The sequence below is a fragment of the Perca flavescens genome, chromosome 19 (genome assembly GCF_004354835.1).
Source record: "Perca flavescens isolate YP-PL-M2 chromosome 19, PFLA_1.0, whole genome shotgun sequence".
In the NCBI taxonomy this organism is placed as follows: Eukaryota; Metazoa; Chordata; class Actinopteri; order Perciformes; family Percidae; genus Perca; species Perca flavescens.
Genome location: NC_041349.1, coordinates 29,266,062 through 29,292,006, shown reverse-complemented (window position 1 = coordinate 29,292,006; position 25,945 = coordinate 29,266,062). Strand labels below are relative to the sequence as shown.

The 25,945-nt window shown below is 41.3% G+C and overlaps 1 protein-coding gene across 1 annotated transcript in view; it reads left to right on the top strand.

Annotated features, from left to right (window-relative positions):
• The first annotated feature begins 9,752 nt into the window (after window positions 1-9,752).
• htra3b (HtrA serine peptidase 3b) overlaps window positions 9,753-25,945 on the top strand; it is a 33,707-nt gene continuing 17,514 nt past the window's right edge. Inside the window, exons 1-4 of the mRNA XM_028606195.1 lie at window positions 9,753-10,537; window positions 22,883-22,982; window positions 24,335-24,467; window positions 25,115-25,204. Coding sequence (XP_028461996.1) covers window positions 10,123-10,537; window positions 22,883-22,982; window positions 24,335-24,467; window positions 25,115-25,204 — 738 coding nt within the window. The 5' untranslated portion in view covers window positions 9,753-10,122. The remainder of the gene's footprint in view (window positions 10,538-22,882; window positions 22,983-24,334; window positions 24,468-25,114; window positions 25,205-25,945) is intronic.

Here is a 25,945-nt window from a genome sequence, read left to right as displayed (position 1 = left end):
CATCATTGGAACTGGCTGACATCTCTGTCCATGAGTCTACAATAACTAAAACATTGAACAAGCAGGGTGTCTACGGCAGGACACCACGGAGGAAACCACTGTTTACTAAAAAGAACATTGCTGCACGCGTGAAGTTTGCAAAAGAGCACATTGGCACTCCACAGCGGTATTGGCAGAATGTTTTGGACTGACAAAACTATGATTAAACTATCTGGAAAAAACACACAGCACTACATCTGGCATAGAAAGGGCACAGCATATCATCATGAAAACATAATCCCAGCCGTAAAGTATGGTCGAGGAAACATCATGATTTGGGCCTGCTTTGCTGCATCAGGGCCTGGCCAGCTTGGAATCATTGAGGGGAGGATGAATTCCCAAATATATTGGACAATTCTTCAGGATAATGTGAGAATGTCTGTACGTCAGCTGAAACTGTGTAGAAGGCAGGTGATGCAACAGGACGATGACCCAAAACACCGGAGCAAGTCCACAACAAAATGGCTTCCGAAAACCAAAATCCGCCTTTTGGAGTGGCCAAGTCTGAGCCCAGACCTCAACCCAATAGAGATGCTATGGATTGACTTGAAGAGGGTCATACACATGAGATGTCCAAAGAATATGACAGAGCTTAAGCAGGTCTGCCAGGAAGAATGGGCTAAAATTCCTCAACAATGTGCAGGTTAGATCCACAGCTACAGGAAGCGTCTGGTTTAGGTTACTGCTGCCAAGGAGGGGTCAACCAGTTTCAATTCTAACCCCTTATTTCCACCAACTGAGGATCGGCTCCATGCTCCGCCGTCCTTCAATACCTACCAGGTCCGGATATGTTGCGGAACGACGATGACTGACAGCCGACGTCACGAGGTCCCATGAGATCTCGTGATTTCTCGTATGATCGCGTAATATAACAGGATGTAGTTTCTATAAACAGAACCACAAAACCAACAACAGTTGACTTCAGGCCTGTCTCTGCCCATTCTGACGTTTTCAAGGTGTATTGCAGGGAAATATGATCCGCTGTGAGCACAGTGTATTTTATTTTGAAAATTAACCGGATGTTTTATTTTGTTTCTGTGCTCGACTTCCTGTCCCGCACAATCTGCCCTGTGCTGAATTGCTTGCTCCGGCATCCGGCAAAAATAGAAGCTCTGTGTATCTGCTCCTGAGGTCTTCGGATTGTCGGAGCTGGGACGGAGTCAGAACGCAGCCGTTCAGTCAGTGGAAATACACACATTGACTTTAATGGAAACCTATTGACTCCGCCGCTGCTCCGGAGCAGATCCGCCGCCGTTCCGCAATTGGTGGAAATTGAGGGTAACTTTACTTTTCCACTACCATTTTGAATGTTGAATGAGTGTGTTCAATAAAGACATGAAATATCAGAATTTCTTTATTATTTTAGACACATTGTTTGTCAGTACCCTTGACTTAGATGAAGATCAGATCACATTTTATGACAAATTTATTCAGAAAACCATGAAATGCCAAAAGGTTCACAAATTATTTTTTTTCAGTACCATCTGAACAAACGCACATATGCTCTTGAGTCGCAGGCAGGGTCTTAAATGAACGTAGGAGCACTCTTGAAAGAGGACGGAAATATCATTATAGAATTGTTACACTAGTGACAGACTTTTTTAATAAAGCATAGCGTAAGTTCTGGCAGGTCACGGAGTCAAGCTCGGCTATTATCTCAGCTCATAGCAGACAGTTCCTAAGCCAGCACACCAGCTGATGGCTCAGCTGATTCCCTCTTTTGATTGGTTTTCCAAATTGCGCACTCTATTTAAACTGCTTTTCCCAGCCTAACTTGCTGCACACCTGCTAGCGCTTGCAACCCACCTCCATCCCAGCTCCTCCTTTTAAATTCATGTTGTCTGACTTAATCAGTGTTGTGTGTCTGTCATCGATGCTGCTCTGTTCTGTACCCTATGGGGATCCTGCACTGCTGCTCTCCCCGCTTAAGGCTTTCCATACCTGCACATGGAAGGGCAGGGAGGTGTGCTCTCCCTCTCATGCTTTCCACATATGCATGTGAAAGTGCAGGGCGACCCCAGAATAGAGCCATACCGCCCAATACAAATTGCAGATAAATTAATCTATTTTGACAAAGTGGTGCTGACTGAAATGATCCATAGTGAACTATACACTCAATTACTCTGGAAGAATTTGGCAAGAGATGGATGTTGTAAAAAAAGGTGGGAATTCGCCAACTGTCTCTACAACAGGGCTTCCACGGGGTCTTAAAAAGTCTAAAATTCCAAAATCGAAGAGCATCCTCTTATGCTCATTGAAATGCTCCCGCAGTGCTTTAGAATGTTGTTTTTTTCATTCCGTGGTGTTGTAGTTTTTGCTTTCCCTAGTCCAAATATGATTCGTTGTATTACGACTATAAATGAGACCAACATGCAATTTATATTTCAGCCACTTGGCTTTCGTGTTATTGGCGCAGTCTCTTTCGGATTGTACCACAAGTATGAAACGGATTGTATTCTTCACCCATATAACAGCTCCGCAACTTTAAAAAACTAAAATCTATGTTGTGAAAAAGGTCTTAAATTTCATTTATAATGGTCTTAAAAAGTCTTACATTTAACTTGGTGAAACCTGCAGAAACCCTGAAATACCTGTTTTTACTTTTACATTTGCCTGAGGAAGATCTTGCAGATCGAAACATTACCATTAAAAGATAAATAAACTATTTAATTGGAGCCCAACAGGGTGTAGGCCTCCTTTATCCCTGCAGTTAAGTATTTTTTGTCTTACATCTATTATCTATTAGTATTTTTGCCTGGATGAGCGCACACTAGGTCCCTCTTTTCCATCACGAATAAATATACATTAATCCACTTAGAAATCATAGAAAAAAGACACTTCAGAACTTGCCATCATCAGGTTTTTAAGTGTTCCTCAGTATCAAAGTAATCCAGGGATAGTTGTCCGTGCATCCATTGGTACATTGCAAAGAGGAAATGGTAATAGCTAATAGCTACTTTTTGATGGCGCCAATTCGCCAAAAAATGTCAGAATCACAATCAGAATCAGAAAGGACTTTATTGCCACAGTAGTTACCCTATGTGGAATTTGCCTTAGTGATTAGGGCATACATACACATGCAAACGTATTAAACATTAATAAGAATAAACCATAAATACAGAAACAAATACATACAAAATAGCTGTTTAAGCACTGTGGGCAATGGGCAGATGTATAGTCCAGGATGAAGGTTTGTGTAAAATGTAAACAGATACTTCCCACTGTCACACCAAATGCTTGCTCGTGGGAAATTGTTGGGTCTTTGTAAATTATAGTGTATTGGTCTTATAAAATGTGGTCTAGACCTACTCTATCTGTAAAATGTCTTTAGATAACTCTTGTTATGACTTGATACTATAAATAAAATTGAATTGAAATCGAATTGAATATAATCTAAAAATGCACAAGGCTTAAAAGAGAATGCTAGTACAAGACTGACAAAAAACACTCCCATAGGTCATTTATTCAAACAGCAAATACGACTCATATTAACGTTTATAGCTGTGGTGCCCTCCAGTGGCCGTAGTAATTAGGCCTATGACAAGAGCAAAGCAGAAATTAATGTGACTAATGTGATTTTAAACTCTGGTGGATTTGTGAGGACTATGTACAGTAGGTACTACTCCTCAGATCTCTGCAGGGTAAATCCAGACAGCCAGCTAGACTTTCTGTCCAGAGCACGTTTTTCTCCCATCCCAGAATGCTGTGTAGACTAGCCAGACCCTCCTCCGCAGCGCTGTGGAGGAAGGCAATGTGAGACTACGTTCTGCATCACGTGCGTAACCAGTATTGAATTAACGTAACAAATGATTTTAACCCAACCACAACGTTTTTCTCAAACCTATCTCAGTAGTTTTTGTGCCTAAAATTAACCAAACCGCGACCGTTACGTTCTCTGGTTTCCATATGGCGAGGTAAAACGCTCCTGGGACTTGTATTAGAGAGTTGGAATAAACTATATCGTCGTATGGTCTGGAGGATTTGTTGACTAGTACCTACCTGTAGCTGATATTACATAAGCAAATTTGTTTGTCTATTTGTGATTCCCAAATAGACCTATATATTAGTGTTAGCATGTTTCCATCGATCAGATTAGCAAAAAAATATATACTTCCTCAAGGTTCACACAAAAGTCAGGAAGTAGAAATATGGCTGTCATGATAACAAGTGACTTAAAGTATTTAAAAAGTAGAATGATTTAAACTTTAAGCCACTGTATGGATTTATTTATCTTTCAAATGATTGTGATGGAATCATTTTTAATAATTTGCGGTATTGGAAGCATTACACTGTCATTCTTATTATGATCACTGGATGGCACCAAAGTAAGGACTTGTCCTACTGTATACACAGTGGATTCAATAATGGCAGAACAATAAAAACAGTTTGGGTTTAAGGCCTTCGGGCTCGAGGAGTGGGTAATTAATGAGTCATAGTATGTCAAACAGTCGGATAAATATTACCAAGTGCTGTCGGCATCCCTCCATTGCCTTCAGAACCTGTGTATTCCTGCTGAACAAGGAGCCCTGTGTTTCCTCAAGTGACAGACTATTTCAAACAAACACACCCACGGCTGGGTGAGCATCACATGTCTCTGTCCTCACCCCTCTCGTCTGAGAAAACAAACTGGGGCCGCTCGGCGTTGCGCAGACATGAGCGCTCCACAGTCTGCCTCCCCTCTGGGACTGTGTGCCTGTCAGAGGAAGGCAAGAATTCAAACCAGCCTCACATCTATAGCGTGTGTCGGTGGGTGGTGGAAGAAGCATTCAGATCCTTTACTTTAGGTAAAAGTACTAATACCGCACTGTAAAAATACTCTGTCACAAGTAAAAGTCCTGCATTGAAAATGTTACTTAAGCAAAAGTATGTAAGTATCATCAAGAAAACGGACTAAAAGCTTTAGTGCGTAACTTATTTTTAATATTACATTCAAGCCATTGCCAAATGAGTAGCTACAAAGCTAATTAAGACTATCAGCTCCACACAAGTCTCTCTGGATTTCTCAAACCCGTTCTCACTCCCAACTCTTAAAATACTGACGCTTGGTCGGTGTCTCTCAGCGCCGCGTACGACCAAAAATTCTCCCTTTAGCGTCTGTACGGGACGCACCGGGCAGAGCAGCACCTTGACCGAGCGATGTAGTATTAAGAGAGACAAAGGTACAGAGTAGTATGAAAGCGTAAGGAGGCGGTTAGGTTGGTAAATGGGTCAAACAACACAGGACTTTCACCCAGGAGACCGGGGTTCGTGTCCCGTTCTTGTCTTGCGTGTCACTGAAACGTGCATTTTGTAACTCCATCCAGCATCTTTTCCTAACCCTAACTGTCCCGTTCTTGTGCCACGTGTCAGTTAAACGTACGTCCCGACCAAGAGCGTCAAATAGTGATACCAAGAGTCCCGACCAAGCGCGTCTAAATATGACACAAAACGACTAGACGTGTCCCGACAGCGTCAAATAGTGACACCAGAGCGTCAAAAAGTGACACAAGTAGTCCCGACCCAGAGTGTCAAAAAGTGACGCCAAGAGTCCAGACCAAGTGCGTCGAAATATGACGCTAAAAGAGACTTTTTGCGTCAATAACAAACGCCAAAAGCACCTGACCAAGCGTCGCTTTTTGACGCGATGTGAGTGAGAATGTGTTGATTTCTCAGTATGGCCATGTTCAGAACATGGTGTTGTCTGGCGACTTTCGCGCGCAGAAACTCGAGTGAAGATGATTACTTCTTCCAAAGAGTCCATCGTGTTTTTAATAAATCCTCCGTGTCCTCCTTGGCTACTAGGCAACTGTGTGGAGGAGGGGTGGGGGTGGTGAGCGACCACGGAAGGCTTGTATCATGTGGATGCGCCGACAGTGTTGTTGTCCTTACTTAGAATTCCTCATGGGGGAGACAGAAACTACACACTATAGGTTTAAAGTATTAAAAGTAAAAGTAATCAATGCATCCTCACATTTTAGGAACTGGAAACGATCCAAACAGTTCTGTCAATCAACTAAGTGTTTAATGGTCTGATCATTTCAGCTGGACTTGTAGGCAGATATCTTGTTGGGTAGTTTAATTTAGAATAAAACATTGTATTTTATAAACTGCATGTGGTTTGTGTGCAAAAATATTACTTAGTAAAGTAACTAGTAACTAAAGCTCTCAAGATTAATAAAGTGGAGTTGAAAGTACTTAGTTACATTCCACCACTGTGTCGGTGGGCGGGTTCTTACAGTATACTCCCAACTGTGTGAGAAGCAGCTTAGTTAAAGACTCTGAGAGAAACAACATTTTTGCTGAGTGAGGTCATTTTGGACCAAGGGAAATTCCACTTTTTACAATCTGAGTCTTGTTTTTGTACTTTCTGACTATCGTTCCTGCTGGTTATAATAACCCCAGCTTCATTTATCTGGGGACACAGTGACTACATTTACATGAACATAATATTCAGTTTTTTGGTATTCTGACAAAGACGATATTCCTACTAAGCTGTTTACATGGCTAATGAAAGTGAATATTCCACTATTAATCCTGTTTACATGTAGCGGTGCAAAATACGTTGTTTTTTTTTCAAAGTTTACCAGCGGCGAAAATAGGCAAGAGGCCGAAAACTGGGCGTAAACTGCTGGAAAAAAAACCCTGATTGAGATACATATTCCGAATGCATTGTATACAAGTCCAAAGAATGCCTCTAAAACCTGAATAATACCACAATATCCCACATGTCTTTATGGGAAAATGCTATATTCAGAAAAAGGCCTTATTCGGAATATCCAACCGGAATATGTTGTTTACATGACCTGCATCAAATTTGGAATATTGTCATATTCTGAATAATAGTGGAATATTGGTGTGCATGTAAACTATTATATCTTATCATTTCGTGATGATATCGTATCGTGAGGCCTCTGGTGATTCCCACCCGTAGTACTAAGGTCATCAGGGGTGCTGCAAAGTGTGTGTGTGTGTGTGTGTGCGTGTGTGTGTGCGTGTGCGTGTGACTGCATGGTCTGGTCGTCTTAAATTGCCCTTACAAGGGGACAGTAATGAAAGCATGTCCTCATATCCCCAGTCTGCACCAAATAATGAATGACTTCATGTTTTGGAAAGAAAGAAAGAAAGAAAGAAAGAAAGAAAGAAAGAAAGAAAGAAAGAAAGAAAGAAAGAAAGAAAGAAAGAAAGAGCAGCGAGCACATGGATGGCCTGCATCCTGAACACACCACCCTGCAACAGCTACACAGTTTACTTTGGGAAAGGAGTAGGCTACATAACATATCCCTTATGTCTCTGTTGTCACTGGTTAAGAGGATTACAGTGTTCTACACCAGTCGTTCTCAAACTTTTTCCCATTGAGGACTTAGGGGTCCTTGATGACACAAGGCACAAACTGACACAAATTAGACCATGGGCCCCCATCTGATAAGACTCAGTCCCAGGGTCCCCTACCTGATAGAATCTTTGCTTTTAGATGTTACTTTACAGAAAGTGAATGAAACCCATGAGCAAAATAGTCATACAATCTGTCATTGTGTTATTTACAGATGAAATTATAGTGAAAATAAATGATTCCCCTTTTTGTTGGGGAACCTCTTCAAGGACCCCTGGGGGTCCCTGGACCCCACTTTGAGAACCACTGTTCTACACAATACTATTGCTCTACATGGGCCACTGCCGTCAAACGTTAATGCTCCTCAACAAACTGGGAGCAGCTGAACAGAAGATCCATCAAAAGAATGACAGGAATGGGCAATAAAGGACAATGTGTCTTGGATTGTATGTCAGTTCCCCAATATTTGGAAAAGTTAGATTTGTCCGCCTCAAAAAATATGAAACAACCCACAAAATAACCGTTCAGGGGGGCTCAAAACATTAAAAACAAGAACTGTGTCTACTTGTGCTACATTACGGGGTTAAAGAAACACAACAGGAGCGAGAATAATAAAGATGTGATTTATGTGTTTTTAAACTTTGGAGCGTCTGGCTTTAACAAGGTCTCTTTCTCCGACAGATTTGTTGTCGAGATGTACATGATTCCTCAAAAAAAGAAAAAAAAAACATCCCGAAACTCGTGATGATGTTTTGAATATGCAGAAAGTTTTTGACAGGAGAATAATAATTGCCTTTACACAAATAAAGACATTTACACCATAAATTGATGCAGAAAAGGCACAAATTGTTGCAGAAAAAAATCACCAGAAGGCAAGAAATGAAGCGTTGGACGCTCCAAATTTTGGTTATGATGTTGAAACAAAATCCTACACCCTTGATCTCAGTGCATCGACACACAAACGCAACGTGTTTGACGCAGACACACACAAACACACACACACACAGAGCTAAACTTAATTGTCAGATTGAGTTTGAGTTAGAAGACACTGTCATAGGTCAAGCCGCTTTCACACATGCACTGCAAACGTCAGAATGGAAATGTCGGGATCAGTTGTTGACTCGTGTCACATCTATTGTTACTTGTATTTGCGTAGTTGTTTTGTTGGATTAAGAACACAGACTCCAGACTGAGTTATTTCCTGTTAAAGCAGGTGCGGAACAGCTGGCAGTCAGCGGTGGTGTTTGTTTATGCGAGGTGATGTGAGGCAGGCTAAGTGTTTGATGAGTCGGTTTCTGTTGGCTCTGAGACATGATACATTTACAGTTAACGGAATACATGAAATGTATTAAAAAAAAGGTAAATAAAGGGCTTGGTGCATTGAGGGGACTTGCACTCATGACCCCCATCGGTGGTACCTGGTAACGGCCTCCCTTTTGACTGTCCCCACCAGACCTGTTAGACATAAGGGAGAACGTGACCAGTGGATCCCTGGTAGTGGTGGAATGTAACTAAGTACATTTACTCAAGTACTGTACTTAAGTACAAATGTTGGGGTACTTGTACTCTACATGAGTATTTTCTTTTCATGCTACTTTATACTTCTACGCTGCTACAAGAGAAATATTGTACTTTTTACTCCACTACATTCATATGTTACAGCTTTAGTTACTAGTTACTTTACAGATTGAGATTTTTTGCACACAAAACACATGTAGTTTATAAAATCTGATGTTTTATTCTAAAGTAAACTAGCCAAAAATATAACGGCCTACAAGTCCAGCTGAAATGATTAGACCATTAAACACACAACTGGTTGGAACCTTTACACTTTCTACAATGGGAGGATTTTTCTGCATTGAGTACTTTTACTTGCAATACTTTAAGTACAGTTTCGTGATGATACTTGCATACTTTTACTTAAGTAACATTTTCAATGCAGGACTTTTACTTGTAACAGAGTATTTTTACAGTGCAGTATTAGTAGTTTTACTGAAGTAAAGGATCTTGTTAGAGGAACTTGTTAAACCACTCCTTCATATTCCACATATTTCATGTTTTTCTTTAATATGGCTAAATACACAACGTCCACGTGTCATTTCAAGAAATACTTGTTCAGTAATGGACATTTTTCATTGTGTAATGGTAGCACTACATCCATTAGAGCAATGCTTAGGGACCAAATATTACTCTTTTTTTTTTTTTTTTTTTTTTTTTTAATGATAACTTGAAGGTGATTAAAGAAAACAAGACTAGGCCTATTCACTGTATATTTATAAGTAAAGGATCTGAATACTTTTTCCACCACTGAAAGTGACTTTAAAATAAAGTCTGACTGAGGTCATACGGTAACAGTGGTGTTGCCAACGTCTGCGTCTGTGAGTCCCGTCGCCACGCCTCCAGGAGCACAGCTTCTCCCCACATCACCTCCCTCTCTCCGGCCAGCTTCACTGCTAGAGGCGCTCTCCCTGCCGAGCGGATGTGGACTCTGCCTGGGCAAAGGAAGCACAGCGTCCCGTCTCACTCCGCGGCTACTACAAGATAGCAAATAACAAGCCGCACCGTCCAATTTACAATATCAGGGTCGTTTTATTCTGATGTATTTTGAAACATTAAAGACACATTTGCCTTTTTGTCTTTCGTGTGTGTGGATTCCCATCTGTAAAGTCTCCACAAAGTGATGAGCAGCGCGGAGCCAGGGAATGTGTTCTCTTCGTAAACTTCTCTAAGTTTCTATCCGCTCGAACTCCCGCCATTTAAAAACAAAAAACAAAATGCAAGTCCTCCTGTACACCGCTGTGTTCCTGTACCTCAAGGAGTCTGCCTGCGAAGAGCCAAAAGACAAGTGTCCGACTCGGTGCGACGTGAGTACCTGTCCGAGCCCCAGCTGCCCCAGCGGCTACGTGCCAGACCGCTGCAACTGCTGCCTGGTGTGCGCCCAGGGAGAGCGAGAGCCGTGCGGCCGCAAAGACGACCTGCCGTGCGGGGACGGACTGGAGTGCAAACACCCGGCGGGCAAGCGGCTCTCCAAGGGCTTCTGTCGGTGCAGGTTCAGCGCCGAGGTGTGCGGCAGCGACGGGAAGACGTACGGCAACGTGTGCCAGCTGAAGGCGACCAGCAGGAAGGCTCTGCAGCAGGGACTGCCAGGCGTCACCCAGGTCCAGAAAGGACCGTGTGAGTCCAGCACAGGTACGATTTATGCATTGGTGGCTTCATTTAGTAAACCAGTCTAAAGAAGGGGGTCCATGGCACCTAGGGGGGGTCCTCTTAGTGCAGAGTTGAAAGTTATTTTTTTTTTTTTTTAAAAATATGTCAGACAAGGTATAGGGTACATTAATGTGAATCCAATATATCAATCAAAGATAAATTGGCCTATTTGTCGAAAAATTAAGATATGGTAGGTAAGGTAGCCACCATAGAAGCCACGGGTTGTCATATGACCAGCCGGCAGTCACCTATTTCGTAGGATAGCATACAAATTGTTGTGCATCACTTTCTGTATGATGTCATACAAACACGTTTATGAGAATGTTGGTATGTGCCAATATATCAGATTTCTCGTTGATGTTTCAGTCCGTCTTGGTTTTCTCTGCTGAAGTAAACCAGGGTCCTCCTCCAGTCCAGAAGGAGGTGGAAATGCACCTGAAGCTGTCCGTAACAAAAGAAAAACACCAGAAGAAGAATACCTTATAGGGCTGGGTCGATATGCGTTTGTCCCCCTTTGATTCTTTCACGATACATTGGTGCCGATTCGATTTGTATTGCGCTTTTCATTTATTGCGATTCTAGAAGTATTGCGATTCGATAGTATTGACTATTGAGTATTGCGATTTTCTTTTCCTCCTTTAACAAAAACAAAAGCTGAATAATACACTTTAGAGAGAATGCTGTATCACGAGACCTTTCTAAAAACTGATTTTGGTTTTCTACGAAGAATGCACATCACATCTCAGTCAGTCAGAGTGACATTTATTTCATTTACAAGTAAAGAAGAACATAACATGGATTTTCTGCTTTTTCTGCTTTGGGTCAGAAAACGGATATGATGTAGTCATATTGGCGGTATCATATAAACAGAAAATATTTAGGTGAATTATTTTTAACAAAAAATTAAATAAAAAATCGATTCTAGGGAAAAGAATCAATTTTAAACATCGTCGCAAAAAAAATCACTTCATCATTTTCAATAATTTTTTTTCCTACCCCTAATACCTTGTGCACTTACAGCAATAACAGTTTTATAAACTGCTATTCCTAAGGCCAAGGATGATCTTAAATCTGGTGTTACTATAGTAGCAATGGGTTTCCGGCAAGATTATGTTGACTCATCAGGAGAGTGCGGTCTGGCCCTCCACCCCCACCTCAATAAACTGCCCTGTGGCTTTTCTTACTGTCTCCAACTCACTAATAAGAGCCAGATTAATAAGGCTTGGTCACCAGAGTAATGCTCCACAGCAGCATTAAACACTGGTTACAGGGCAGGTGCAGGTTTAACAGCCCGTTAAAGCAGACCAGAAGCAGTTATTTGGAACAGTGAGAATGAACCCCACCTCCTGTAAAAAGTTGTTATTCTGTCCTGCAGACTGGCCTAGATAATTCCTCAACCCAGACACGGAGTTCGAGTGCGGGCCTCGCTCTGTAAACAGGGTTTCCGTCAGAGAGTGGAGACTGCTTTATGAAAGGATGTGAGGAGATTCTATCTGACCACTGGTGTGGGCTCAGGCAGTTTCTATCTTGGAAGGGGAGGGGGGCTTCACAGCAGACTGCTTTTAGACTTGATATGAGACCAATTCTGATGTAGTCTACATCAACAACGTTTCATTTCCGGGATTGTTCAGGTGCCGCCGGAAATTCAGCAGAATGTAAGATAAGATAAGATAAGCCTTTATTGTCTCCTATAGGAGAAATTCGTCTTGAGCAGTCAAGAGAAACGAAATGGCGAAAAATCATGCATAAACACACAATAAACATACAGTTAACCTACATAGAAACATAATCATGCATTATCTCATCCAATGCTTCAATGGACATCCGCCCCCCACACCTTTCCTCACAATCACAGAAGAACCAAAGAGAACCCACAACACATCCTCCCCCTCGTTTTGCACTTAATTTTGATGTCCCTAATTTTTGGCCGGATGTCCCGTCACCTTCCTCTTTCTTTGTGTTGGCATTTTAAACAGCGGTGGATTTGTGAGGACTATGGTTAACTGCTCCTCAGATCTCTGCAGGGTAAATCCAGACAGCTAGCTAGACTATCTGTCCAATCTGAGTTTTCTGTTGCACGACTAAAACTACTTTTGAACGTACACATGTTCCACCAAAACAAGTTTCTTCCCGAGGCTATTTTGCAGCGGCACCGACGATTGTGATTGGTTTAAAGAAATGCCAATAAACAAGAGCATGTTTTTCTCCCATCCCGGAATGCTGTGTGGACTTGCCAGACCCTCCTCCTCAATGCTGTGGAGGAAGGTCTGGCAATGCGAGACTAGTGCTGATGTGCCTGGTGCTGGTAGAGGATGACTTGGCCACACAGCAGAGGGTCAGTCAGTCAGTCAGTTGGTGCACTTTGGTTCACTTTGGAGTAAAATATCTTAAAGGTACCCTGCCACACGTATTTCATTACTTTGTGGTAATGTCTGAAGTTCTACCATGGACTTTGTAACATTTTTTGTAGAAAAAATGCATTGGTTATCTTGTTTCTAGCCATTCTAGCGTGGTATAGAAAGCCTGCAAGAAGACTCAGCTCGATTTGTGCCAGTTCTCATTAAAATTCAACGAGCTAAGCTGCTTGACTCTGATTGGCTAACAGCTGGCCAATGAGAGCCTGGCTATCAGCATCCTTTACCCAGCGCAACTGGGCTGACTTTGACGATCTCTTGACTTTTTATTTAACTCCACTAACAGGTCAAATTTACATTAGTCTCGCATTGTCAGACCTATTTCCATAGCGCTGTGGAGTAAGGTCTGACTACACCACACATACATTCCAGGACAGGAGTAAAAACGCTTTGGATTGTCGGCATTTCTTTAAACCAATCACAATCATCTTGGGAGACGCTAAGCTCCGGACGCAGAGATGGTGGATCTGCAAAATAGTCTGGGGAAGGAACTTGTTTTGGTGGAACATTTGCACCCTGCAAAAGAACATGCCACATACAATATTAAATAATGTTAACTGTTTACATAACATACATGAGCTATTTGAATTAGCTGGATATAAAGTTAAACGTAGCTATTACCAGTGTATCGCAGAGTGTAATTTGTCAACCGCAATTCACCAATCAGCCCCAAAATGTCCCAGTTAGAGAGGAAATGCCGAATGATATTCTTTGTATATCTTTACAATCATTCACCATAGAACCAACCAACCAACCTTGTTGCACGATCCAAATTTTCTTAAAAACTTGCCATTTTCAGCGTGTAGCTTGTTAGCTCGAAGGTTATTGTTGTTTCCCCAAATCGAATGGAGTTTGAAAACCGCGACACACAGAGAGCGGACATTGCGCCGGATGTCCCTCATCTTCCTCAGGCTTTATCCTGGAAATGTACTTCTGTTGATCCAGACTAAATAAAATATACACTTATTCTGTTAAATATCTCGTAGATGGAACCATGGATTGGCACCACATTTTGCAAATTCACATTCATGGTTCCAAGACAATGTGTCCTTCTGACTTTAGTGATCCTCAGAATCTTCCTCTAGCGTCTTCATCAGGTCAAACTTTAAAGGTACAATATGTGACATTTCTGCATTGAAATGGGTACAAACGACTGACCCATGTTATATATTTTGTTGAATTGTGTACTGACATTATCCCATATGCTCAGTAAATATGCTAAACATGATGGCAGACACACACACATACAGTACAAGCACACAGATGGCCAGTATTTTGGGTAACAGTGTCAGAATCTGCTGTTTTAAACTCCTGTCCACACTCTGTGCATGTTTCTCATTTGCTCTGTTACACTTATATACATGCTCCTGCCGGCAGTTCCCAACAGTTTATTAGACTACTGTCTCCATTCAAAACTAAATGGGGAGAAAAGTTACTGGCCATTAAATAACCATCCTTCCTTCACTATATGCTGTTTTACCCTCTTCATTTGTCCCACATTCTCTCCATCTCTCACTCTCTCTCTCTCTCTCTCTCTCTCTCTCTCTCACACTCCCACTGTGCCGTCTACCACCCTGTTCCAAACAAAGGCTGACCATCCGTTTTTAGCCTGATCCCCTCCAGCCATTGAGTTCAGATCATTTCTGTATGCTGTCAAAATCCACTCATGAGAGTTGCGTTACCTTTACTTTTATAAAGACTACATTCAAACATTACTCATCAAGCTCACATTGTTATTAACTGTTATTTTGGGCTGCAGTGACGGACTGGCCATCTGGAATTTGGGCAAATTCCAGAAGGGCCATCCCTCTATGGGCCTACTGATAAAAATAAAAAAAATGAAGAAAGTAATTATGTCACCTAGACTCAGGATCCACTATAAAAATAAAGAAACACGGGATTCCAATGTCTGAACCAAGACGGCACTGCATATGTCTTTATTAGCCTTTGCCAGACCTTCCTCCACAGCGCTGCGGAGGAGGGTCTGGCGAGTCCACACAGCATTCTGGGATGGAAGAATAATGTGCTCAGGTTTTTTGGCTTTTTGTTTTTTTAATCCAATCACAATCATCTTGGGCGGTGCTAAACGCTGGACGGAGCCACGGTGCCCCTGCAAATAGCCTCGGGAAGGAACTTGTTTTGGTGGAACATGTGTACATTCAAAAGTAGTTTTAGTCGTGCAACAGAAAACTCTGATTGGACAGATAGTCTAGCTAGCTGTCTGGATTTACCCTGCAGAGATCTGAGGAGCAGTTAACCATAGTCCTCTGAACTTCTTTCTAACATTTAACAGAGGTAACACAATAAAATACCTTACAATCATTTTTGGTTGATTTAAAAAAAGTAATTTCACACATGCAGCCACAAACCCATCCGTGTTTTGGTGGAGCTGTTGCATTATGTACTGTGCTCTAACGTCGAGCCTTTGTCTATGTGCTGGATGTGCCTTTAGGAGAGCGTATCATGTCGTAGCACCTAGCGATCTGCCGATGCTATAAGATGTTAAATTGTTGTCAGCATATGTCTCCGGCTGTAGCAACGGTGCCCGTCGGTCGAGTGCGCGTTCCGAATTTGTGCATTCTGTTCAGTCTGAAAATCAAACGTGTTCTGTTGGACAGGCTGAACGTCTGTTCAGTGCTGATGAATAAAACAGATCTGCTGCTCTACTGACTGCTACACACACACACACACACACACACACACACACAACTATCAACTAAGGAAACAGGAAGTCCCTGCAGCCCAGAGTTGTGGCAAACTCCATTTACATTTCCCCTTGATCCTTTTTGTCCAGGTTCAAAGGGTATGTGGCTGACACACACACACACACACACACACACACACACACACACAATGTCACTAGAGCATTACGGGCGTGGTTAACTAAAAATATACTGTATGGGTGACTTCATGTCTCAACTCCCAAATTGGTTGTGGTAAATTATCCATCATGCCCATTTATATCAGTAGTAGAGTTAAAAAAAATTGTCCTGAATTGCCAAGGCAAAAAAAGAATTCTTTTTAAGCAAGGAAGTCTTTTTTTCCCCCCCAAAAAAATCAGTAGAAGTCGAGTTTTAAAGCCTTGATTAATCAACAAAAATAGGATTAGTACACTTCAGTTTTACCTTTTTGAGTCTTCCACTAATGTGATTCAAACTCTGTGCAGCTCATGAAAGCTTTCACATGTGCTGTTTCAAACACCCTCCATCTGGTCCGTGTGTCTCTCTGGGGAAGAATCGTCAGACAGAGACAGTTATTTATTTGAGCTTTCTGGCAGGAGCAACAGCAGGGGGGTTCTCTCTTTCTTATGGACAGAGGTGTCAAAAGTATTCCCTGTCATTACTCAAGTAGAAGTATAGATACTAGGATTTGAAAAGACTTCTGTAGAAGTTGAAGTATCAACTCAAGCTTTTTACTTAAGTAAAAGTGTAAAAGTACTGGTTTCAAAACTACTAAAAGTAAAAGTAATGTAAGGGGAAAAAAATGCCATTAAGGACAAAAGCTTAGCCCGCCCCACAGCGGCCTAATAGTGCACTACCCCACCTTCTAAAGGCCATAATGAATATAATAATGTTATACTAAAATCATACCTGCAAACTCAGAAGGGCTCAAAAAAGGTGACACATCTCCTCTGTGTTTTTCTGACAACGGCAGCTACAGTCTGGTGTTATACTTTTACACCGTTTAGCTGTTAGCATTTTAACCGTGTTTTCTCCAGCTGCTAGCTAACGGTAGGCTAACGTTACCTGCTGTCGAGTGTAGTGTTAACTAGCGTCCCGTGCGGCAATGTTTCAGTTCCCTCTAACGTCCGTTTTCGGAGCATCAGAGAGAAGCGCAGTCATTTAAGTAACTCCTAAATAAGGCACCAGAATCCGCGTTGCTATTCGGTCCGGTAGACAACGGTCGTTAAGGCACCGGTGCCGTATTAGCACCGGGTCTGTGCAGGTGCACAAACCAATAGGGTGTCGGAATGGTATATGTTTATACTTCTCATCCAACCACAATCAGATTCACTCTATCCGGATGGAGCGATTTATCTGGATAGGTTTTATTTGTGTGTGTTATTTTTGAACGATGACAAGTGGGAATGAAAACAAGCTGAACTGAAATAGGAGGAAAGAGGCTATTTTTAAAATGTAAGAAGTAGAAAGTACAGATAATTGCGTGAAAATGTAAGGAGTAGAAGTAAAAAGTCTGCTGTAAAATAATTACTCCAGTAAAGTATAGATACCCAAAATTTGTACTTAAGTAAGGTAACGAAGTATTTGTACTTTGTTACTTGACACCTCTGGTTATGGAAGTGTGCATTACCTTATTAATGGAAAAACCTTTTGACTTTTGTCACTCCTGCCATGGTGATCCATGACAATTTAGTGCTCTAATAAAAAAAAGATTCTACTGCAAGAGGATTAGGGCCATAGGTGAAAAAATATATTGAGTTCAGAGAAAAAAGTCAGAATCCTGAGTTTAATCTGACTTCTGACTATACAAAAATGTTTAGACTTTAATGTGATCATATTATGCTCATTTTCAGGTTCATAATTGTATTTAGAGGTTATATCAGAATAGGTTTACATGGTTTGACATGTGTTGAGCTCTCTGTTTTAGCTACAGAGTGAGACATCTCACTTCTGTTCCATCTTTGTTGGGAGTCGCACATGAGCAGTACCTAGCTAAGGACTACTAGCCAGTCAGAAGCCGAGTATGAGGGCATGCCCTGACAGTACCTAAGTAAGGACTACTAGCCAGTCAGAAGCAGAGTTTGAGGGTGTGCCCTGGCAGTACCTAGGTAAGGACTACTAGCCAGTCAGAAGCAGAGTATGAGGGCGTGCCATGCTAGCAGCTAGGCGAGCATTATCAATCAATCAATCAAAATGTATTTGTATAGTGCTTTAAAACAACCAGCAGGTTTCCAAAGTGCTTCACACCTGGAACTAAGAATAGACAACATATCTTGCAATAAGAAGAATGAAACGTAGAAAACAGTAAAATCATTAAAGGTTACACAGAAACAGGAAGAGGAAATTGTCACACCACTACTGCATATTAAAAGCCATTCTAAACAGGTAGGTTTTGAGTTTAGACCTAAAAAGAGCTACATCTGTAATTGTGCAAATATCAGGGGGTAATGTTTTCCAGATTCTCGGGGCAGCAACCGCAAAAGCCTGATCACCCCATCGTTTGTACTTTGACCTCGGCACTTCTAAAACCAGTTGGTTAGAAGACCGCAAAGACCGGCTGTGCTCACGCAGGGTTAAAATCTTGGATAGGTATTCCGGGGCTAGGCCATTAAGGGCCTTAAAAACTAAAACTAAAATCTTAAAATCTATTCTAAAACGCACAGGGAGCCAATGTAGGGTGTAAAGAACGGGAGGGATGTGTGCACGTCTAGATGTATTTGTTAAAAAGCGAGCAGCAGCATTTTGCACAAGTTGAAGACGTGAGATGGAGGTTTGATTCAAACCAACATAGAGAGCATTACAGTAATCCAACCTTGAACTAATAAAAGCATGGATCGCTTAAGGAATGGCTTAACTTTAGCTAGTAGACGGAGCTGGAAAAAGCTCATTCTAACATACAACTTGATACAACTAAGCGGTCATTCGGTTTGATAGGCAAATAAATTTGCAAATCATCTGCATAACAGTGAAAAGATAAGTTGTGCTTTCCTATTATAGCCCCTAACGGCAATATATATATAAAGAAAACAGGATTGGGCCAAGAATTGAACCCTGGGGTACCCCACAAGAGAGAGGAGTGGTTGACGAGGAACAGTCACCAATCATAACAGAAAAGCTCCTATTTGCCAAATAGGAGCTAAACCATTGAAGTGCCGAGCCTCAGATGCCTACGTACTGATCAAGGCGAGCGAGGACTGCATGGTCTACCGTATCAAACGCTGCTGTGAAGTCCAATAGCACTAAAACAGTAGGATTCCCGGCATCTACAGACAGGGCAATATCATTGTGCACTCTAAGCAGTGCAGACTCAGTGCTGTGACGTGATCTAAAACCAGATTGAATTTTTTCAAACACAGAGTTCAGTTGCAAAAAGGCTTGTATAAAAAACTGTATAAAAACAACTTTTTCCAAAACCTTTGACAGAAAAGGTAGATGGGAGACTGGTCAAAAATTGGACAACACTGTAGGGTCAAGATTAGGCTTCTTAAGTAGGGGCCTGACCACAGCATGTTTAAAGGCAGCCGGGACAGAACCTAAACTAAGACAAGAATTAAAAAAAGTGAGTAGACTCGGCCCAATGGTGTCATTAAAAACCTCCTTCACTATCCTGGTGGGAAAAATGTCTAACGGACAGTGGGTAGGTTTCATGTGTTGCACACTCTCAGAAAGCAATGTCAGAGAAACTGGCTGAAATTCCTCAAACACAGCAGAATGCATAGGAGCAGCAGGTACAAACACATTAAAACTAACACTGGCGTATTGCCTGACAGATGCAACTTTGTCAATAAAATAAAAGAGAAACTTCTCACAGGTAGAACACAGAGAGAATGTTATCTGGATAAGAGGGAGATACCACACCATTCATAACACAGAACTGTGAGTCCCCGAATGCCAAAGCAAACTCTCCAGCTGAAGAGGAGGTGATGCAGCAGCTCCTAGAAGCTGAGGAGACAGGCTTACTAGCAGGTGGTGGTACACTGATCTCAAACCTGATGTGGAAATGATTGGAGATACCAGTTTGTTTTATTTCACTTAGTGAAACTGAAAGCCCATAAGTAATAATGAGCCGAAGGCTGGGCTGACGCCGTAGATAGGCCGGAATGGATGCCAGGAAAAGCGGCGGTGTGGTTGACTGTCCATCTGAGCCGTAGATCGGCACTTTTTCCACGGAATTGCGGATACTTAAAAGAGTCAGGCGGTCATATACCAGCAGCGGTGACACATTTCCAGTTACAATTAGTAAAAGCAGGCAAATCAATGACAATTCCAGCACAGGTAAGCGGCGAGACACACACAGCGGTGCCATCTTTACCTGCAATTGGCTCAAGGTTCCAAAGTGTGTTCCAAAGTGACCATGTTTGTCTCTGAAGTAAAGGCTGGACTACAATAGAGTTGTGTGTCTAATGGTCTGGTCATTTCAGCTGGACTTCTAGGCATGTACTGTATATTGTTGGCTAGTTTAATTTGTAATAAAACATTGTATTTTATAAACTAAATGTGTTTTGTGTGCAAAACTCTTAATGTGTAAAGTAACTAGTAACTAAAGCTGTCAGATTAATGTCGTGGAGTACAAAGTACAATATTTCTCTCTAAAATGTAGCGGAGTAGAATATGAATCTGAAAAATGAGAAGAAATATCTCAAGTACGTCAAATATGTACTTAGTACAGTACTTGAGTCAATGTAGTGAAATAGATGTTTATTGATCCCAAAAATGGGAAATTACAGTGCTACAGCAGCAAAATATCAGACACACAGCACACATACAGAATGTACATGAAATAATAAATAGGATAAAATACAAGAACAAATATTTGAAATTATACAAGTTAGGCATAAAAATATACAACTATTAATAAAAATGTAAGTAAACCTATTGTGCAAATTGCAGTTAGTGCAATTGTGATGTATATGAGTCAGTGATTAAGTGTTAAAAGTTGTATTGTCTGTGGTAGGAATGATTTCTTGGCTACATTCCACCGCTGATTAAAAGAAATGTGAATTTGTAAAGACCAGTAATGTTAAGACTTAAACCCACTGGCTTTGGCCATTGGTTGGATTCTGCCTGTCATTTGAGAATCTAGTTTCAGTCTAAAATCCCAAACCACAGCCTTGGCTCAGCAGCGTACAGTGCAGCTGTAGAGAGCACGTGGAACTCATTTTCACTGGTATACAGTAAAAGGGGGTCACGACATGATCCTGGCAAATTAAACTTAGTTTTCCATCAGTGCTGCCAGCTTTGTTCCATCAGGTGGGTTTGTTAATGTTTGGGTAATGGAACAGAGGGGAACTGGTTTGCAATGTTCTGACGCAGATTTACTGTCTTTACTTTTGACTGTTCACTGCATATTTCAGGAGTTAAATCAGAAAAAAAAGGATTTTGGTGCCACCATCAGAGGCTCTAAGTATGGAGGCCCTAAAGTGACAAAACTAAACTGTATTCGGTTGTGTGGATACTGCCAACACACTTTGTAAACAGAGGTTATTACTCTGGTCCAAATCTGCTCACGTTGTCAACAAAAAGTGCTTTCTAAGCACCTCCTTAGAACTAGAGCTGCAACTGTCAATCATTGTCATTGTCAATTAATCTGTCAATTTTTTTTCTCTCTCTCGAATAATCGATTAGTTGTTTGGTCTATAAAATGTCAGAAAATGGTTAAAAGTGTCAATCAGTGTTTCCCAAAGCCCAAGACGATGTTCTCAATTGTCTTGTTTTGTCCACAACTTAAAAAGATATTCGGTTTACTGACACAAAGGTAGGGCTGGGCGATATGGAGAAAATCAAATATCACAATATTTTTGACCAAATACCTCTATTGATACTGCAACAATATTCTAGGGTTGACTATTGGTGCTTTCACAAAATATTTACACAATGAGATTTGGGATAAATAATTGTCAGTAATAGGATATAATGACTAAGTGGGTAAAGTCAAATAATAGAACAGTTACAACAGTCTGGTAAGTTCAGAAAATGAAATAACTTTACTGTAATGCAGCCTTCAAAACCAGGAAAAGAAAACACTGCCATATTATGCCATATTACGATATCCAAAATCTAAGACAACGATATATAGTCTCATATCACAATATCTAGTCTCGTATCATGATATTGATATAATATCGCTATACGGTATTGCCCAGCTCTACACAGAGGAGTGAAGAAACTAGAAAATATTCACATTTAACAAGCTGGAATTAGAGACTTTTTACCATAGTAGTTGGCGATTAATTTAATAGTTGACAACTAATCGATAAATCGATAAATCTTGGTAGCTTTACTTAGAACACTTACAATCAAAAAGTTCCTTTTGAAAAATTTCAGTCTGGATGCTGCCAAATTCAAGACTTGATTGTGCCACGATGACATTCTAATAGACGCACAAACTGGCAGGTGCTTGGTGTTAGTACTGTTACTTTTACTTTAAGTGTTGTGGTTTGGTTCTTATATGGTTTATTTGGTACCTCCAACTTCACAACTGGTAACTATTCTACTGTCCACCTATTGATTTGTGGGGTCTATCCTTGACCCTCAGCTGCTTTTTTTATATTAAATATATTACATTACATGTCATTTAGCTGACGCTTTTATCCAAAGCGACTTACAATTGCTATATATGTCCGAGGTCGCACACCTCAGGGTGAAGTGTCTTGCTCAGGGACACATTGGTTAATGTATTGCAGTGGGATTCGAACACAGGTCTCCCACACCAAAGGTCTGTGTCATATCCACTGCGCCATCAACACCCATAAAGATGATTTTGTTGGAACTTTTCCCTTACAACAACACCAAACTCCACTATCCCTGGCGGGAGTTGAACCCAGAGCCAAGTGTCTCCAAGCAACATTCTCACAGCCTGAGCTATTGGATATATATCTTCCTGCAGTTGAGTCTCAACAGAACTGAGATATTAATCTTTGCTAATCTTCCTACTTGTATCGTCAAAACTGTTCACCATTCTCTTCTAGCCATGTAATGCCGACGTGCAAGAATTAAGTATTCCATTTTGACTCAAGTTTATGTTTCAAGTTACATCACAAAATGCCTGCCTCAGTCAGATCCATCCTTTCAATTCATGACACTGGAAAGTCCTCCATTGACTCATTAACTTCCCAGTTAGATTACTGTAACATGCTTTCTTCTGGTTTATGTCAGTTACAATTTCATTTAATTGCTGCTTAATCAAAGTGTTGACTGGTTATTAAAATACATAATTCTTTTTGCCAGTATAGGTCCTTCACATGCTGCCAGTCCTCGTTACAAGTTCAACTTCATAGCCGACGTGGTGGAGAAAATCGCTCCAGCTGTGGTCCACATCGAACTCTTCCTCAGGTACTGACTGTTTTGACTGTGTTTTGTAGAGGTTATGTTATGTCAGTTCAGAACATGTGACTTTAAAAGGTCAACTTTTAGAATCCATTAAAAAACAATTTTGCTTACATGTTAAGGCCCTGACACGCCAACCGGATTATCGTCAGTCGGACAGTCTGGCGAGGTCAGTGACTCGAGTCTGTTCGGTGTCTTCCGTGCCGTCGTCAGTCGGAAAAGCAGTCGGCCTTCATTTGGTCCAATTTGACATGTTGAATCGGAAGGCGGGCAGTCGGACTCGGTGGCCAATCTGATTGGTGGAGCACTAACCCGGAAATGACGAGCGGGATGAGCGTGACTAACGCCTCTCAAAATCTGACGAAAATCTTTTAAACTGACCTTTGTCAATCTGAAATGAAGACAGATTCAGCAACTGCATGGCCTATTTCTCGCTTAAAATGTTTTCAGGAACACGTTTCGGTGAACTATCTTCGTAAAATATGAGATAGTATTCCGAACGAGCCGCCATTATGCTCAGTTGGAAAATCCGGGAGCAGCCAGACCCACGTGACACGTTCAGCTGCCGGTTTTGGTCTGACAAAGTCCGTCCCATTTCATTTAATTTCGAAGGCTCCTTCAAATGTGGTCCACAAATGCGGCCTCCTTTTACAGAATTCAGAGGATCCAATAGTTGTATCCTTCGCAGCCCCAGGATTCCCAACACTCATTTCGGTCTTCAAGCAGAAGCACAGGCAAACACAAACGGCCAACAACCAATATTTCTTCTTTTTACAATTTTCCTTTGCTATTTCATTATTAAATTGACTTCTGAGAATGTTTTAGGCAAAAAATTAATTAAAATTGATGGCGAATTAAAAATTTGCTCCAAGTATAGAAGCTCCACAAACTGGCCTGACGCCAGCTGGCTCTGCGGGGGGGTAGCTGGATATCTGGCCGGCTCGGAGACAAGAGATGTGCTACATGAGGGATTATTATTTGTGTTCCTCTCTCTTTGAGACACTTGCCTAGATGGTAAAATAAAAAGAACAACTTCTGGCTCCATTTCGGTCTGAACTTTTCACTTATCAGCCGCAGCTGTCAAGGTTGCTAGGCGACAGGAGCGGCGCTTCGACGCAAACAGGAAATGCTCTGCAGACCAGGCTATTTCATTTTGGCGACCGCTCGGCTCGGCCTTCGTGGGCTTCGAATGCTGTGGCCTCCGAAGGCTGCAGCCCTTGAATTGGGACATAGCTTGAGATTTATGGCACACAAGCCTTAAACTTGAATAACGGGACCAATGAAATGTTGAGCAATCACATCTTCTCTCTGTAAGCCAGTCCAGCTCCATTTCCTAATGTTTGTTTTCTCACCCCCAGGCATCCTCTCTTCAGTCGGAACATCCCTCTGTCGAGTGGGTCTGGCTTTGTGATGTCAGATAACGGACTAATTGTAACCAATGCCCATGTAGTCTCCAGCACCACACCGGTGTCCGGTCAACAGCACCTCAAGGTACTGAAATACTGTTTTCATCACTTATGCTTCACTTTAAATGCTCACAGACGTGTTGGTTTGGTGTATTTTCAGTGGTGGAATGTAACTAAGTACATATACTCAAGTACTGTACTTAATTATAAATGGTGAGGTTCTTTACTTGAGTCTTTTCTTTTCATGCCACTTTCTACTTCTACTCTGCTACATTTCAGAGAGAAATATTGTACATTTTACTCCACTACATTCATCTGACAGCTTTAGTTACTAGTTACTTTACACTTTAAGACTTTTGCACACAAAACACATGTAGTTTATAAAATACGGTGTTTAATTATATACAACAATAGATAACAATATAAATATATATATATATATATATATATATATATATATATATATATATATATATATATATATATATATATTTATTTATTTATTATTTATTTACACGTCCAGCTGAAAAGGTTTGGCCGATTAAACACTTAGTTGATTTATTCTTTTTATTTATCGTTTCCAGTTTCTAAAATGTGAAGATTTTTCTGCATTGAGTACTGATACTAGGCTAACTCCACAGAAATGGATCAAACCATACCCTGTGCTCTAAATTAAGTTTAATTTCAGATGTTACATTTCTTGAAATCTCATTCTTCCATTCTTTCCTTAAGGTCCAGATGCATAATGGTGACGTATACGAAGCCAACATCAAAGACATCGACAAAAAGTCAGACATTGCTACCATCAAAATCAACTCACAGGTGAGTGCACAGCTTTGTGGGATTTTATGGGATTTTCTTAACAAGCAATACATAAGAACGGGATGTCATCGTTTTGCTGCCAGTTTGAGACGGACCATTGTGGTCACGTAAGAAAAAAACACGCAACCACTCACCAAAATAGTACTTGTTGAATATTTGTTAAAGGCCAGCGATGTGTCAAACCATTCTGAATGAAGTATTATAGTGCTGCAGAGACGTCCCGACCTACAAATCCTATCCTACAGATCCTCGCTAATATGACACTATAATCATTTAAAGGTCCCATGACATGGTGCTCTTTGGATGCTTTTATATAGACCTTAGTGGTCCCCTAATACTGTATCTGAAGTCTCTTTCCCGAAATTCAGCTTTGGTGCAGAATTACAGCCACTAGAGCCAGTCCCACAATGAGCTTTCCTTAGGATGTGCCATTTCTGTGTCTGAAGCTATTGAGGAGGAGAGTGGGAGGGGCAAGGTGGAGGGTGGGGGTGTGGCCTTGACCAACTGCCACTTTTCTCGTTTGAAAGCCATGATGTCTCTCTCTCATGGGCGGGCCAAATTCTCTGGGCGGGCAAAGCAGAGAAAGGGGAGGTAACCTTCCTCCTTATGACCTCATAACAAGCAGATTCCAAAACGGCTCATCTGGGCTTTCATTTTCTCAAAGGCAGAGCAGGATACCCAGGGCTCGGTTTACACCTATCACCATTTCTAGCCACTGGGGGACCATAGACAGGCTGGGGG